Here is a 16781-nt window from a genome sequence, read left to right as displayed (position 1 = left end):
TGAGAATTGTTATAGTACAGTTAGCATTGAGAAAGTGAGCCTCCAATCATTACCACTTTCTGGAACCCCCTCTCCCAATCTATTCTTGCCACCTTCTCTACTGTCCACAATACCCTGTCCCTGGGAGATACACCTATTCACTGCTTACTGCCAGAATACATGCTTGGAATTTCTTTTGTCATTTACATAGCCTTCTGTGCTGAGGTGTGTGGTTAACCTATAATAACTATTCCTGGACCTTCTTGCCTTCTGGTTTTAGCCCAAGAAGTGCTTTAGCTGACTCACGTATCCACAGAAGACATTCCATAGTGTTCTCCCCACAGCCAAGCTGGGCCAGAGTCTCCTCCCATCTCCCCTGTCCTAGAGCTCTAAGGACACCCAGCCTCCTTCTGTAAAACTTCTACCATACATTTCCTGACGCCTACTCATTGCTGGGCCATATGCTGAGTTACGACGACAGATGAACAAAGCTGTTTCTACCCTCATGAGTTCCCAGTTTAAAGGGTAACAGACAGGAAAACAGATTATTAAAAAAAAAAAAAAAGAAAGAAAGAAAAAGCAGGTACAAAGGGCTATAGGATCCCAGAAGAGAGTAAGGAGAAAGGGTTGAACATGCCCAGGAAGAGGCTGGAAAGGCATCCTGGAGAAGGCTTCAAAAGTGAGTTGAGGGAGCCAGCCCATTAAGAACCCAAGTCTTGGGGCACCTGGGTGGCTCAAGTGTCCAACTTTGGCTCAGGTCATGATCTCACAGTTCATGGGTGTGAGCCCCACATCGGGTTCTGTGATGACAGCTCAGAGCCTGGAGCCTGCTTCAGATTCTGTGTCTCCCTCTCTGTCTGCCCCTCCCCCGCTTGTACTCTATCTCTCTCTCAAAAATAAACATTTTTTTAATTTAATTTGCTTCATTTCATATTGGAATTCTTTATGTTTTATCTTGCTTCCTCTGTCAGAAGCAGAGGATGAGATAATATAGTAGAAAGAGCACTGAAATGTAAGTTACTGGGTCTGAGTCATGGCTCTGCCATTTAAAAGTTGAATGACCTCTGAAAACTCACCTCATCTCCTGAGTCTCCATTTCTCTCACAAATTATCTGCAGATCAGGAAAAGCCCTCTCAGTGAATGATCTGCTGCCAGAGTGAGACATCAGCATAGGTCTCCAAGGCAAGCTGCCTTGGGACTTCGTGTGTCAGAACACAACTAACACATCATTGTGGGATTGTTAGTAGAGCCCCGGATAGACCTGCAAGCCTAGAGCCAACTCCGCAGGTCGGAAAGACTGTAAAAGGCCATGTGCTCCTCTGCAGCCATGGTGGGAGGGCTGAGACGTCTTCTACTGTCAGAAAATGGGTCCTGAGTAGCTCTGTGCTGAGCCGGTTTGATCCTTCTTCTCCATTCCCAAGCTCTGAGGCTGCTCAGACAGATGGACCCTGATCAGTCAGCAGACCTTCCCGGTTATTGTACAACAAACTTTGATTTGAGATTTCTCAAGTTTCAGACTGATGGCAGGATTTTCATTAAGGCTGGGCAAGGCAGCCAAGGTTTGCAGCTATACCTGGCCCAGGCTCTCCAGGGTGTTTACCACCTAAGAGCCACAGCCTTAAGAACTCACCCTCAGTACAGAACCAGGTCAGCAGCACAGGTTAGCACTCTAAGTCCTGTGTGGGTGTTGGACAGGGAACAGAGCTCAAGTAGGGATTTTAGCCCATGCTCAGATGGAAACACAGAGCTAGAGGGACACAGACCAAGGGATTCTTTGCAGGTACCCCCCAGACACAGCCCCACCCTTGCAGATGTCTCCTGGCAAAGAGCTTCCTAGTATTTTCCTCAGATTCCATCTGGCAATTTTCAAAACTTTTCTTTAACGAGCCATCAGTAGGAAAGTATAAAAACAGTATTTGCCATCAGGACAGCTGCTGGATTCCAAAACCTTAGCTCCCAGAAGTACACCCAAGCTCTATCAGAGTCCTAGAATCAGGGAGCCAGTAAGAGCCTTGACCAAGCCCATTTTACACATAAGGAACCCAAAATCTAGGCAGGAGAACTGAATTGCCAAAGGTCACTTGATAAGGCAAGGGCCAAGCACAGATTCCTAAAAGTACAGGAAACAGACAGCAGCGGAGAGGAAGAGAACTCCTATCTTTTATCCTTTTACCAGGACCCTTACCAATCAAAGGGTTTCCTCTCAAAAACTATGGAATGTTCACCTGAAAGGAATCAAAGATCCTTTAGCTCAATTTTTTCATAATACAAATCAGAAAACACATCCTGAGAAAAGTGACCTACACAAGGTCACACAGTGAGTGGAAATTTGGAAAAGGGACCAAGGTACTTTACTTTCCTAAATTTGATAAGAAGTTCTCTAAATGGAAGTCCAGGAGTTGCCAAAAATCAAGCTGCATATGTATTGTTGTTGTTGTTGTTGTTGTTGAGCTATAATTCACATACCCTAAAATTCACTCTTTTAAAATGTACAATTCAGTGGTTTTATCATATTTTCAAGGTTGTGCAACCATCAGCACAATTAATTTTAGAACATTATTATTATCCCAGAAAGAAATCCTATACCCAATTAGGAGTCACTACACATTTTCCACTTCCCCCAGCCTCTGCCAGCCACCAATCTGCATTCTGTCTCTATGGATGTATCTATTCTGGATATTTCATATAAATAGAATGATATAATGTGTAGCCTTTTATGTCTAGCTTCTTTCACTTAGCATGATTTCCAGGTTCATCCATGTTGTAGCATGTATTACAACTCCATTCCTTTTTGTGGCTGGATAATATTTCATCGTATTTATATACTACCACTTATCCATTTGTCCACTGATGGACATTTGGGTTGTGTGCACCTTTAGACTGTTGTGAACAGCACTGCTATGAATGTGAACATGTACTTCTTTCAGTACTTGTTTTCAATTCTTTGGATACATTCCTAGGCCTATAATTGCTGGGTTATATGGTAATTCTATATTAGGGGTTGAGGGGGAGGGAGAGATAAATAGGTGGAACACAGAGGATCTTTAAGGCAGTGAAACTATTCTATACAATACATGTATACATGTCATTGTACATTTGTCCAAACCCGTAGACTGTGCAACACCAACAGTCAACTCTAATGTAAACTATGGACTCTGAGTGATAATGATGTGGCAGTTCAGGGTCATCAGTCATTACAGATGTACCACTCTGGTGGAGGACACTAACCATGGGGGAGGCTATGCATGGGGGGGGGCAGGGTGTATGGCAAATCTGTGCACTTTCACTCAATTTATTTATTTATTTTTTAATTTTTTTAATGTTTATTTATTTTTGAGAGACAGAGAGAGAGCACAAGCAGGGGAGGAACAGAGAGAGAGGGAGACACAGAATCCGAAGCAGGCTCCAGGCTCTGAGCTGTCAGCACAGAGCCCAACTCGAACTCACCCACCATGAGATCATGACCTGAGCCAAAGTCAGACACTTAACCAACTGAGCCACCCATATACCCCAAGCTTCACTCAATCTTGATGCAAACCTAAAACTACTCTAAAAAATAAATTTTATTAAAAATTTAAAAAACACGTACAGATGACGGATCAGCTCAGGCACTTGTCAAGCCGAATGCGCAGATGGGAAAATGTTATACAGCCTCTGACTCTGCCTGCCAGCTGCTTCTCTGGACTGGTTCTTGGCCTTATAACATTCTGTCACTGGCATCCTGAACCGATGCCAACAGCTCCCAATGGGCAGAGAGTGGGTCCTAAGAGCATGCTTGGTCAAGGCTAATTTTCTCAGAAATCTTACCACTTTTGTTCCCCCTGAGTTCATGGGGAATAAGATAAAGGATGGCAGGGTTGGCCATTCCCACCTTGTAGAGATCTTCAGGAGCTGAACTGCCTGTTTCTCTTGAGTCACCCCTGGCTGAAGAGACTACCCTTTCTTAGCCCTGAGTGTGTCTCTATGATTCCAGGGAAGCCCACTTAGTCTTCTTTGGTGGTCCAAGGACATAAGATGTTCAGCCATCAGTTCATACTCTCTGCATGTCCACAGTGAAAGCAGGGAACAGCTAATTGGCATTCAGACCCTATGTTATCCCTGAGCATTCCTTTCATATCTTAGCCTTTGTATTCTTGCTCTGGTTGTTTCCTCTGCCTAGAATGCCCTCTCCTGCCACCTGCATGGAATAAAGCCCTACCCATCCTTACAGGCAGAGGTCACATGCCACCTCTTCTATCAGATGCCTCCTCTATCCCTCCTCTGGACCTCAGAAGCATGGTGTACCTCTCTGGAACTTTCATTTTATCCCTTTATGGAAGGATATGATTCATCCAGGTCTTCCTACAGGGTCCAGTACAGCACTGGCACAAAGTAGGTCTTAATGTATCTAATGAACGGAACTTGACATCCGACTGGATTGAAATATAAGACTATTTCATGTCTCATATTTTCACTTCTCAGTGGGAAGAGTGGAGGTGCTGCCTTGCAGGTGTACCTAGGAGACCCAGGACCTCAGCCTAGCCCCCACAATGGCCTCAGGTTCCATGGCAAATCAGCAGCCCTTCTTTCCACAGGACTCACAGAGAGGAGGCCCAAATAGCACTGTATCCAGGGCCTTCAGCTGCAGCTTCTGCCGATGGCTCCGGTCTGTCATCTTTAGTACAGTCCCTGTCATGGTGGTGTTGGTCACAGCAAGCCTGTCGAGGCAAAGAGGAAGGGTTCAGTTTCCTGCATTAAAACCAGGAAGGATTACCCACCTCCTCCAGGAACACTTCCGTCACTTCTAGCTCTTGGTGATTGCTCCCCTGTGTGCTCTAGAACACAGAGTCCATACCAGTGGATCTCAACAGGGAGTAAGGAGGGACACATAACATTTACCAAGAATATGTTCACCCTTCTCCCCATGTCCACCATCTCCTGAGAACCTTGCTCTTTGAGGACTATCCCTCTGTGAGCATGCCCACACCCAACTATAAGTTTTCTGTTGTGTTTCTCCTTCCAGGGAGTATCGACTATGCACCTATCCCCACACTCCCACCATCTGCAAATACATTCTCCTGTCCAACCCAGGTCAAAACACAATGCCACGTGACCCAGTGCTTTCTGAGGACCTCTAATCCTAACCCACTGCCATTAAGTACAAATCTGCTGATGACAAACAGTGCATTAGTCTTATTATCTTGTATTTGAGTCACTGTCATTTACTCCCAGTCAGATTATTGTAACTTTTTATGACCTTCAACATACTGTTAATGATAACTCTAATAAGAAAGGGCCTGCAAATGAGAAAATGACCCAGAAACAAACTGGACTTTGTTTTTCTTCTGCTAGAACACAGGGGGTGTGGAGGAGACGGTTATAAGATATGAAAGGTTATAAATCCAGTGGTCGGGGTCCCACACATGAGCCTTTACTACTGTCATATTCCATAAAGTTAGTGCTCTTTGCTGATGCATAGCTTTGTTTCCCCAGGTAGAAAAAAACGTTTCTGACATCTGTATGTGATTTACATTCCTGCCTGGGCACACTGGGGCAGCTACCTCCCTCTCCAGCCATGGGAAGCAATCAACCCCTCTACAAGAGAAGCAGTGAGACACTATGATGGGGGCTGAAGGGGTCAGAAGATCTAGCTTCTGGTCCCAGCTGAGTCAGCAACTCACTTGTCTGATCATAAACTACTCGGTCTCTCCTCTGGGGCCCCATTTCCCTTCTGTGTAAGCTTCTGTGAAATCAGATGCTTCCTCTAGGCCCAGGAGCTCGGGGGGTTCCTCCTCAGAGCACTTCCACCCAGTGCACTGGCCTTCATCTAACTGATCAATGTAAGTGTCATCTTTTCTGCAGTCTATTTGTCAATGAAACCTATGAAGTAAGCAATGAGAGAAACGAGAAAGGAGCTAACATTTACTAAGCAGCTACTGCATCTCTCATCCTGTTCTGACGCTTCACACACAATGCCTCATTCAGTCGTCTGACTGGAAGGACATAGGTCCATCACTGGCTCCACTTCACTGCACCACTGACTTAATTCAGAGTTGAGCAACTCGCCCAAAGTCACGTACATAGCACGTAAGTGGCAAAGGCAGGAAATGAACTCAAATCTTCTGGATTCTTCCCATTACATCATGCTGCCTAGTGGTGGGCCTACAACCACTGCCACTCCATCCCACACTCCGCGTACCGAAGGCTCCAGGCTTCCCACTGTCACTAAGGTGCCACAGCCTGGCTTCCTCCACCCCCCGCCTGACCTGGCTGGATCTGGTCTAGCTACAGGGAGGCACCAAGAGCCCGTGACCTGAGAACTGACTTCTCATCCTATGTTTTCACTCTAATGGAACCATAGCTATTCTTCAAGATGGAATGGGCCAAGGCGATACTGCAATTTCCATGGGTAACAGGAAAGAAACCTAGATCCTGGAGTTTCATAGTCAATCATCTATTTAATTGTCTCTTTCATTAAACATGGAATTCCTCAAGGCAGATGGGGTCTGATACACTTCTTTGTCCTCAGGGCCCAGGAGAGAACCCAGCATGGGGTAGATAATTGGTAAAGTTTCATGAAAAGACCTGGGTTCAAATCCCAGCTCTGCCACTTACCAGCTTGGATAAATCATAAAATATTTGAAATTCAGTTTGTTCACCCAAAAGCCAGGGTAGTAATTCCTTCCTCCCAGAATTGTGAGAACCAACTGAAATAATAGGCAGGAAAATATTCTAGAAGGGGCTGTACAAACAGTAAGATTATTACTCTCTCCAGGGTAGGGAGAAGCTGTGAAAAGGAGGCTGCAGGCAGGGGGCGGGGGCAGCAGCACCCAGTAGCTCTGCGGCTGCAGGCTGCAAAGTGTGGGTGCACCAGCAGCTTCACCTCCCCCCTTCCCCTCTGCTGAAGCTCATAACCAGATGCACCTACGTAATAGGATGACAGATTATACACAATCAGCACTTACCAGATAGTAAGCCCTTGGAGGGCAAGGGCAGGCTGTTGTCATCTTTATCCCCAGCACCCAGCACAAGTGCTTGGCATGGAGCAGGTACCCAGTAAATATTTGTCGAATGAATAGTAAATGGATTAATGGCTGCATGACACATGGTACTAGTCTGACATAACAAGAAGTCCATGCAGTACTCCATCCCCTCCCCACCCCCCGCAGGCCCTGGCCTACTGCACCTGTGAAGCAGGCAGAGTTAGGGTACCACAGCTGTTGGAAGAGTCATCCCGGAGAGGAGGCCAGGGCCAGTGGGAGTCAGCCCCACCTCACACCACGTCTTTAGAGTAGACACACTCTATATGGATAATTCAAGGGAGGCTAACAGAGCCCCGAGGCTCCTGGGCAGTAAAAGAGGCAGCTGCTGGGAGCACAGCAAAAGAAAAGAGAAATACCACAGGTTTTGAAGTCTACCCAGATCTAGGTTCAAATCAGTTTTGCCTCTAACTAGCCATGTGACCTTGGAAAAGTTACTTAGTCTCATTGTCTATATACAATAATACCTACCTTACAGGATTGATGTAAGAATTAAGTGACATACTGTATATGAAGTGGTGCATAGGAGTGCCTGCCATGTACTAAACATTCAATAAACGACAGCCATCAGTACTACTCCCAGGATCGACAGAAATGTTAAATAAGAGAACGGATGCCAAGTGTCCATCACACTTCAGAGCAAGTGCACAATGGATGCGAGAAGAGGAGAGGTCTAGAGAGTATGCCCTGAAAAAAGTGGAGCCTCATTTAACTGGCCAGAGAAACCTGATGTTGGGCCGATCCCAGTCCATTCCCTACACCCCCAAGTGAGAGAATCCAGTCTCCTCCTGACCTCGGCATGGCATGGCCACTCAGCTGCAGCTTCCGGAAGGTTTCCTCATACTGAGGCAGCTCCACGTACGTGATCAGCCACTGCACCACCTCATCTACGGTCCAGTTGTACACTGTGGGAAGAGACAAGCAAAGCTTTGACTCCAGAATGCAAGAACTACTTGAACTTACCATCAGTCACATTGGCCTTCTCATTGACCACATGTTTATGTGTTTACCATCCCCCTCTCCTACAAATCCTCAGTATAAAAGGGGTACATACTGTACCTTTTGTTTGACCCACAGGGAATGGCCTTGCTCTTTCCCTCTACCGGTATTTGGGTGAAATAACCCTCAACTATAATATAATAATGATAATAATACTAACAAATGCCATCCTTTACATGGCACTTACTATATGACAGGTACTCTTCTAGAGGCCTCATATACATTAACGCATTGTTCTTCACAACAACCATGTGAAAGATAGGTCCTATTTTATCCCTATTTTACAGATGGAGAAAATGAGGCACAAAAAGGTTATATAACTTTCCGAAAGTTGCCCAGCTAGGAATTGGCAAAGCAAACACCTGCACTCAAGCAGTGTGGTTCCGTAACCCTTGCTCTAAGCCATTATGCACTCTTGTGCTCTTGCTGTCTCTCTCAGATAGACAGAGACAGACAGGTAGACGAATGATAGATAGACAGACAGACAGACAGGTAGACGAATGACATATAGGATATGTGTATCACATGGCACCCAGGAATACCAGCATACTGAACTTAAAAAGACTGGGAGCAACTGAGTTGCAGCAAAAAAGATGTCATTTTATTGGATTTAAAGTTTGCTTTCATTTAATGTATAAACCTGTTTTTGTTTATATTTGTATACAAATTTTATATAGCACCTTAAACCTCATTTTATGTTTGTACATATTTAGATAATAATTTGAGTAATCATTGTTATAATAAAAACAGTTTAAGTCAGCATTGTAGGTCCAAGATAAATTATTTCCCTTAAAAGGAATTTGTACATTCCTCAAGTTTGAAAACTACTTGCTGCAAGCAGCAAGAAGCCAAAAAATGTTCCGAAAGAGAATGAAACGGTGAGATTTATCACCCTCTTCTCTTAAGGTCCATGTCTTTCCCCAGAACTGCCTTTCATCAGAGTGCTGTCCAATTTTCCTTTAAAAGTCAGGAAACAGGGGCGCCTGGGTGGCTCAGTCGGTTAAGCGTCCAACTTCGGCTTAGGTTGTGATCTCGCAGTCCATGAGTTCGAGCCCCGCGTCAGGCTCTGTGCTGACAGCTCAGGGCCTGGAGCCTGTTTCAGATTCTGTGTCTCCCTCTCTCTGACCCTCCCCTGTTCATGCTCTGTCTCTCTCTGTCTCAAAAATAAATAAAGGTTAAAAAATTTTTTTTAAATAAATAAATAAAAATGAAAGTCAGGAAACATCAAAGACACGGACTATGTCCTGTTCATTTTTGCTCACCCCACTGTCTCTGAGGTAAAGCTTCTTATACAGTAGCATCAATAAGAATTTACTCGAGGAATAACCACCCCAAACAAGGAATTCCAGAAATGGTCTGATTGTGGGCCTCCAAAGAGAAACAATCATCTCCTTAAACAAATACACAGCTCATGTGGATGGTTAACTTCTGAAATCCCTGTCAGAAAAACAGGCATTCCTCTGGTAAACACGCCTCAGATATTGAATTACTTCTGTCACTCTCAGATAAGCTGGAGAAGTTGGAAGGCTGGACCTGTCCCTTCACTCACCAACTTCCCCTTCAGTGTAGCCCAGCACGTGGTACAAAGCAGACACTGAGATATCCTGCATGAAACAAAATTGGAGGCAAAAACGCTTTGAACTCTTGATGTCCTCAAGAAGCTACTAGAGCTCAGGAGGGAAGTTTTGTAGCTGAGACTTTGGATATCCATTAAACTGTCTGCAGAGGCACAGGAGGTGAGAAAAGGAAGGTGCCTTGGGAGGAAATGAGGGGCACTCTAGTGCACTTAGACTGCATCCTAGGAGACAAGATCCCAGAGGATTAAGTTTTCCTAATCCTTGGTCATTGCTTGGTTAAATTTCTAATTCCCAGACTAGAATATATTGGAAACAGAAAAGAAATTAATTTCCAAGAGCTATGTTGAAATCCTAGGGTTTGGGAAAGGAGGGATGACAGAGCAGAGTTAGAAAAGCGGGATGTTGGGGCGCCTGGGTGGCTCAGTAGGTTGGGCGACCGACTTCGGCTCAGGTCATGATCTCGCAGTCCGTGAGTTCGAGCCCCGCATCGGGCTCTGTGCTGACAGCTCAGAGCCTGGAGCCTGTTTCAGATTCTGTGTCTCCCTCTCTCTCTGACCTTCCCCCATTCATGCTCTGTCTCTCTCTGTCTCTAAAATGAATAAACGTTAAAAAAAATTAAAAAAAAAAAAAAGCGGGATGTATATGCCTTTGTATCCATTAGAAGACATTACAAATGTGCTCATTTACTATGGTCTAGAACGTCGGCTAATGAAGGTGTAGTAGAGGGACACACAGATACGAGGCAGATGGACAAGTACCAGCCTGTGAAGTACAGAGAACAACACACTCCTGCCACTGCTGCCAAGGTAGCTCAGCCACGTCCAGCACAATGGGGCCTTTCTGTTTGGCATGTGGAGTGGAAAGAAGGCCACTTTTCTGTTGCTAGAAAGGCCTGAGGCTAGCTGTGCTACAAGAGCCTTTTGTCTCTTGGGAGGATGCCTTACTACAAGCCCAAACATAGACACTTGGCATGCAGGAACTGCCCTATCTGCACCTTACACTGCAGTGCAGATGGGCAGGAGTCACTCTAGACCAGGGTTTCTCAGTCTCTGCACCACTGACATTTCGGATAGGATAATTCTTTGTTGGGGGGGGGGGGGGGTTGTCCTCTGCAGTGGAGGATATTAACCAATATCTCCGGCATCCACCCACGAGATGTAGCATGCTGCCAGTCATGACAATCAAAAATGTCTCTGCATACTGTGAAATGTTCCCTGGGGGATAAAATTGCCCACCAGCCCAGAACCACTGCTGTAAACACGACATTAAGTGAGATGGAGGTCTATAAGGTAAGGGGGCTACTGCATTCCAATGAGGATGGACTCTTAACATAGTCAGCCCCTACGTGGCTAAGCTATTGGGAAGAGGATAATGGCTTTAGCATATCAGGACAAACCTCGAGATAGTTATTTTGGGGTGTGTGTGTGTGTGTGTGTGTGCATGTGCTCTACACATCATTCTGTTACCTAGGCACACTCGCTATCTAGGTAAGCTTGGCAGCATGGTGTTGGCCACCCAGAGTCACTACAGTCTGGGCAAAGTAAGCCAGGATGGGCTGTATCCTTATCTGAGAGTGACCCTGTGTCCCAATCAATAGCCAAGGCAAGATATCAGGGTCCCTTACCCCTAAGGTTCAAGTACCTAAAAGTTAAAAGGCTTGTTCTACTTTCTCATTCCAAAAGAGAAAATGGGAAGAATCTCCAGGCCAAAGTGAGGACGAAGGTAATAGCAAGTACAGAGAGCTGTGGCTGTTAGAAGGCCACAGAATTTGGCAAGGAGAGCTTAGTACAGATAGTCTCCAAATGACTCACATGCCCAAATTCCAGGAGGATATGCAAGCAAGAGACAGTCTTCTAAAGTCATGAGCCTCTCATCACCCTAAGCCTGTCCATGAGGTCCCTAGAGAGATCAAAAACTACCTCTCTGGGCAAAATGACAGACAATACTACACAGCGTCAGAGAAGGCCAATCTCTAGTGTTTTCAGCACCAAATAGTCCTTCATAAGACAAGTGTATAAGGTGATTAACTTTGTAGTCTCCAACCCTTTTAATGACATAACCTACCTGTATTTGGAGCATACATTGCCAACACAGGACTATCTATTTATAAATCAGACTCATGTACTGACATTAGGTATACTGTAAAACATACACAAACATTAAAGAATGAAATAAATACAATATGAGCATAAGCTACAGTATTCTCTTCTAGCACCTAGCTGATTATCTTATGAAGCTGGAAACCACTGGGTAAACAGTCAAACTCATACCAAACAGATGACCTGAACTTCACAGCTCTTCCCTGGATGCTGCCTCAGCTGTTGCTCTGAATTTAGCAGACCTGATCTACAATCAGTGTCTTGCACTATTTTGCTACTCATCTTTGGACATTGCTCTCAGACTTCTAGGTCTTTGCTATTTCCAGAAAAGCTCTTTTCCCTCTTTGTGGACTGCCAAACACCAACTAATCCTTAAAACCTAGCTCCAGTTCTTCATTGTGGAAATGCTTTGGAGCTCATTTCTAAATCCTCTCTTCTAAAACCTTCAAAATATGAGCACTAGCACTCCCTTCTCTGCTTACTTAGCACTTTCTTTATTTGGACTTCTTTTCTAACATGTATGTTATATTGTTATTATTAGTCACATGTCTCTCTTCTCCATTGTGCTATATATAAGCACTATGGTGGTAGGGAACATGTCTTTTCTATTTCTGTATTCCCCAATGTCTAACACAGGGCTAGATCATTCTAAATACTCTGTAAAGTTTACTGAATGGACAAGAGAATCAATGTGAATGAATGAATGAATGAATGAATGAATGAATTAACAAATGAAGGCAATCTGTAGATCCTGGATCACTTGTAGCACATCCCATCAGGATTTCCACTATGTTTTCCCACCAACAGCATCACTGCCCCCCACAGACTTCTCATGGAAGTAAAGGAGAGAATTTTTTTTTTTTAAGCACTTATACATATCAACAGAGAACTCTATAAATTGATGATCAGTTAGCTTCTCGGATAGTAAAGATCTATCCTGGCCTCCACAACCATGCTTCATAGGAAAAGGCCTTTTCCCTTTGAGAAAGATTTTTATGTAAAATGAGTAAACTCTCCTACTTTAATTTAGAATAGCCACAAAAAATGAAGTCATTCAGGATTTCCAAATACCTGGCCATGTTAGAACGCTGGAATTTAATTGTCAAATTTATCAGAAAAAGCACTAGATTTGGAGTTGGAAGACTTTGATTTCCATCCTATTGGCCATGGATCACCTTGGGTAAATCACTTAACCATTCTGAACCTCAATTTCCCCTTCTATAAAATTTCTTTCCAGTCATTCATAACATTTATTTTTTTTTTTTTCATAACATTTATTTTGTACTACTTTGTGCCAGGCACTGGAAACAGAGCAGTGATTGAGACAGATACCCAGGTAGCTTACCATCTAACAGTGTTGATCTCTTCAAGTTGTTGAATTAAATGAGTTCATATGTTTGAAAACACCTAGGATTTAACACAAACTCAGTAGTAATTTCGTCTTCATTCATATATATGAATGAAGAAATATACATTCATTCAACAAGCGATAGATATTGAAAACTGGTTAGAATCTGGGTGGATACACCTATAGGCTCACCAGAGGGAAGAAATGTGAGCAAAGACACGTTGTTGCCCATTGTCTCTCTAAGTGGTTTCCTTCTGGCTCTCACTAGCAGTTTGCCACCTGCACCTAGAGGGAGGCAGGGGTCTTAGTTTTCTGATGTGGTGTCAACTTCAACTCCTGAATCATCACTGTAAAGAGAATCTGGCACTTGGGCCAAGGCCTCATGTGACAGGCCCACTAGGCTACCCAGCACAAACCCGGTCTACACGGCTGCAAAGCAGTAAGAGAACCTAGGCTTTGGAATGTTGAATGAGCCAAACAACTTGTGTAAGATCTCACAATGGTAGAGCCAAGGACAAACTTCTGTCTTCCACATCCCTATGCTGGACCAGGCCCTGTGCAAAGTGTTAAGATATAAAATCATATAAGGTAATGTCCTCAAGCAATCTGGTGGGAAAACAGGCAAGGAAATAGATGATTGCAATTAGTGTACTAAATGCTGTGATGAGATAAGGGTAAGGAGATGTGGGAGCACAGAAAGCACCTAAACCTAAACTATGGTCTCCAGGGAAGATTTCCTAAAGAAGGGTATACTTTGGGTGCTATATGTAAGTCATGAATCACTAAATTCTACTCCTGAAACCAATACTATACTATATGCTATCCACTAGCTAATTTGAATTTAAATAAAATCTTGAAATAAAAGAAAGAATGAAAAGAATATGTAAAATAAAGAGAATAAAAGGAGAAAATAAAAAGAAGACTTAAATTGAGTCTTGTCAAATAGGATTTAATCAGATCAACAAGGGGGAGGGACAGAGGGAACAGTATCTATGAAAGCAACATGGGATGAAAGGAAACGACATATCCTCCCAACTGCAAATAAATTAGTGTAGCTATAGAGTAGATGTGATGAAGAGTGGTAAAAAAGAAGAAAATAAGTGGATCACAGAGATAAGCATGGGCCTGACATGCTGAACTAATCTAGCACAATGCCTGGTATATAGAAGGTATAATTCTTTTAAGTAATTTCTTCAAGTAATTCTTTTAAGTTTATTTATGTATTTTGAAGGAGGAAGCAGAGAGAGAAGGAGAGAGAATCTTAAGCAGGCTCCATGCTGTCAGTGTAGAGCCCAATGCATGGCTCAAACCCATAAACCATGAGATCATGACCTGAGCTGAGATCAAGAGTTGGACACTTAATCAACTGAGCCTCCTAGGCACCCTGATTATTATTATTTTTTTTTTTGTAATGAAGGCATGTTTACACAAATTGTAGGAGGAAACAGTACTTTTGGGGGCCAATACTACAGAGGTGAATAAGGCATGATGGAGAAACATGGCATTAAAATATAAAGAAACTCTCAGGATATAAAAGGTCACCAGGTTTTTATTTATATATACATATTGAACTTTTTCCCCCCAACTGAAATAATTCAGTTGAGATTACAAATGGACATTTAATTTCAGCATTTAACATCTCATTGATAAACACTAAAAAAAGTCAATGGCATTTTCTATAAAAATTTGTTTCATCAACAACTACTAAGCTTTCAATTACCTCATTTTGTTAAGTCCCAAATGAGACAGCAGTTGTAACCTAAGCTTACTGCTAATTCTTCACAAACTCAAGTGTTACCTAATGAATAGAAAAGCCAATATTTATCTCCTCCAAGTAACATAAGATTATCATATGTGATTACACAGGAATTTACTTGTAACATCTTTAGCAATACCTTTATTAGTCCAGGTTCCAATTAAGAATATTTCTTCCACCTAGAAATTTGGTGTTCTGGCATATTTGTTTCACTATTTAAAAAATAAAAATAAGAAATAAGAAGCCACTGAAAAATTTAAGCAGAGACCTGGTCAGATATTTACTTTAGAAAGATCCCTCTGGAACCAATTGAAGGACAAACTGCAGTAGAGCTAGACAGGCCAAGAAGTACAGTATGAAAGCATCCAAGCAAAGTGATTAAGCTGAGGTTTCTGCTTCAGGCTAAGATGAAGTAACTACAATGGAATTCACCCTCTCTCCTGAAACAACCAAAAGAAGAGAAAAGACAAAATATATGAAACAATGGTTTTAAAGACACTGGACATCAGGCTATAATGGACATTGATCCTTAAGAGATGGTAAACAAATGAGGCAGGTGATATACTTGTCCTAGTTATGGCTCTGAAAGAATTTCCAGGCCACAGTGCAGAGAGTGGAACTAAGATTTAGGAATAAATGGAAGTACACTAGTGTTAGGTTCTTACACTATATGTGACAAGGTGTAATAATAGCTCTTGAGAACCCTCATGTGCTGTTGGTGGGAATGTATATTGGTGCAGTCACTGTGGAATGCAGTATGGAAGATCCTCAAAAAATTAAAAATAAAATTACCATATGATCCAGTATTTCTACCACTAGGTATTTATCCAAAGAAAGTGAAAACACTGGGGTGCCTGGGTGGCTCGGCTGGTTAAGTGTCCCACTATTGATTTCAGCTCAGGTCATGACCTCCCAGTTCACAAGATTGAGCCCCATGTGCTCAACAGCACAGAGCCTGCTTGGGATTCTCTCCCTCTCTTTCTCTCTGCCTCTCCCCCCCCCCCCCATGCTCACTCGCTCTCTCTCTCTCTCTCTCTCTCTGTCTCTATTTCAAAATAAATAAATAAACATTAAAAAATGAAAACACTAACTTGAAAAAATATATGCACCCCTGTTTATTACAGCATTATTTACAATAGCCAAGATATGAAAGCAACCTAAGTGTCCATTGATAGATGAACGGATAAAGAAGATGTGGTATATATACATTGAAATACTACTCAGCCACAAAGAGGAATGAGATCTTAACATATGCAACAACACAGATGGACCTGGAGGGTATTATGCTAAGTGAAGGAAGTTCAAGAAAAATAAATACCATATGATTTAACCTATATGTGGAATCTAAAAAAAGAATATAAATGGACAAACAAACAAAGCAGAAACAGACCCAGAAAACAAACACAGAGAACAAACTAGTGGTTGGTTGCCAGAGGAGAGGGGGCTAGAGAAAGAGCAAAATGGGTGAAGGGGAATGGGATGGACAGGCTTCCAGTTATGAAATGAATAAGTCACAGTGATGAAAGGTACAGCATAGAGATATAATCAATGGTGTTGCAGATAGCATTGTGTGGTAACTGATAGTAGCTACAGTTATGGTGAGTAAAACATAATATATAGAGTTGTTGAATCACTATGTCATACACCTGAAACTAATGAAATATTGTCAACTATATTTCAATAACAAATAAAATAATAACATCCCTAGAAAGAAGACTATGAAAGATTAAAGATGCATATTTTATCGCCTAAAGCAACCACTAAAATAACAAAACAGGGTTAAAACAACAAAAAAAAGATCAAATGGAATTATAAAAAACTACTCATTAACCCAAAATAAGGCAGAAAAAAAAGAAAAGAGAAGAAAAAAACAGTAGGGAAAAATATCAGAAAACAAATAGCAAGATAGTAGCCTCAAATCTACTCATATTAATATCCACATTAAATGTAAATGGTCTAAATACCCCAACTAAAAGGCAGCGATTATCAGATTGCCAAAAAAT

General features: G+C 42.6%; 1 protein-coding gene across 6 annotated transcripts in view; it reads right to left on the bottom strand.

Annotated features, from left to right (window-relative positions):
• The window catches only part of STIM1 (stromal interaction molecule 1), a 185902-nt gene that overhangs the window by 27201 nt on the left and 141920 nt on the right, over positions 1-16781 (bottom strand). For all 6 annotated transcript variants that reach the window (XM_043580402.1, XM_043580401.1, XM_043580405.1 and 3 more), the window contains exons 4-5: positions 7793-7904; positions 4562-4677 (exon numbers count right to left, since the gene is read on the bottom strand). In XM_043580402.1, coding sequence (XP_043436337.1) covers positions 4562-4677; positions 7793-7904 — 228 coding nt within the window. The remainder of the gene's footprint in view (positions 1-4561; positions 4678-7792; positions 7905-16781) is intronic.

Source organism: Prionailurus bengalensis, chromosome D1, assembly GCF_016509475.1.
Source record: "Prionailurus bengalensis isolate Pbe53 chromosome D1, Fcat_Pben_1.1_paternal_pri, whole genome shotgun sequence".
NCBI classification, from domain to species: Eukaryota; Metazoa; Chordata; class Mammalia; order Carnivora; family Felidae; genus Prionailurus; species Prionailurus bengalensis.
This window is presented reverse-complemented; position numbering and strand designations above follow the sequence as displayed.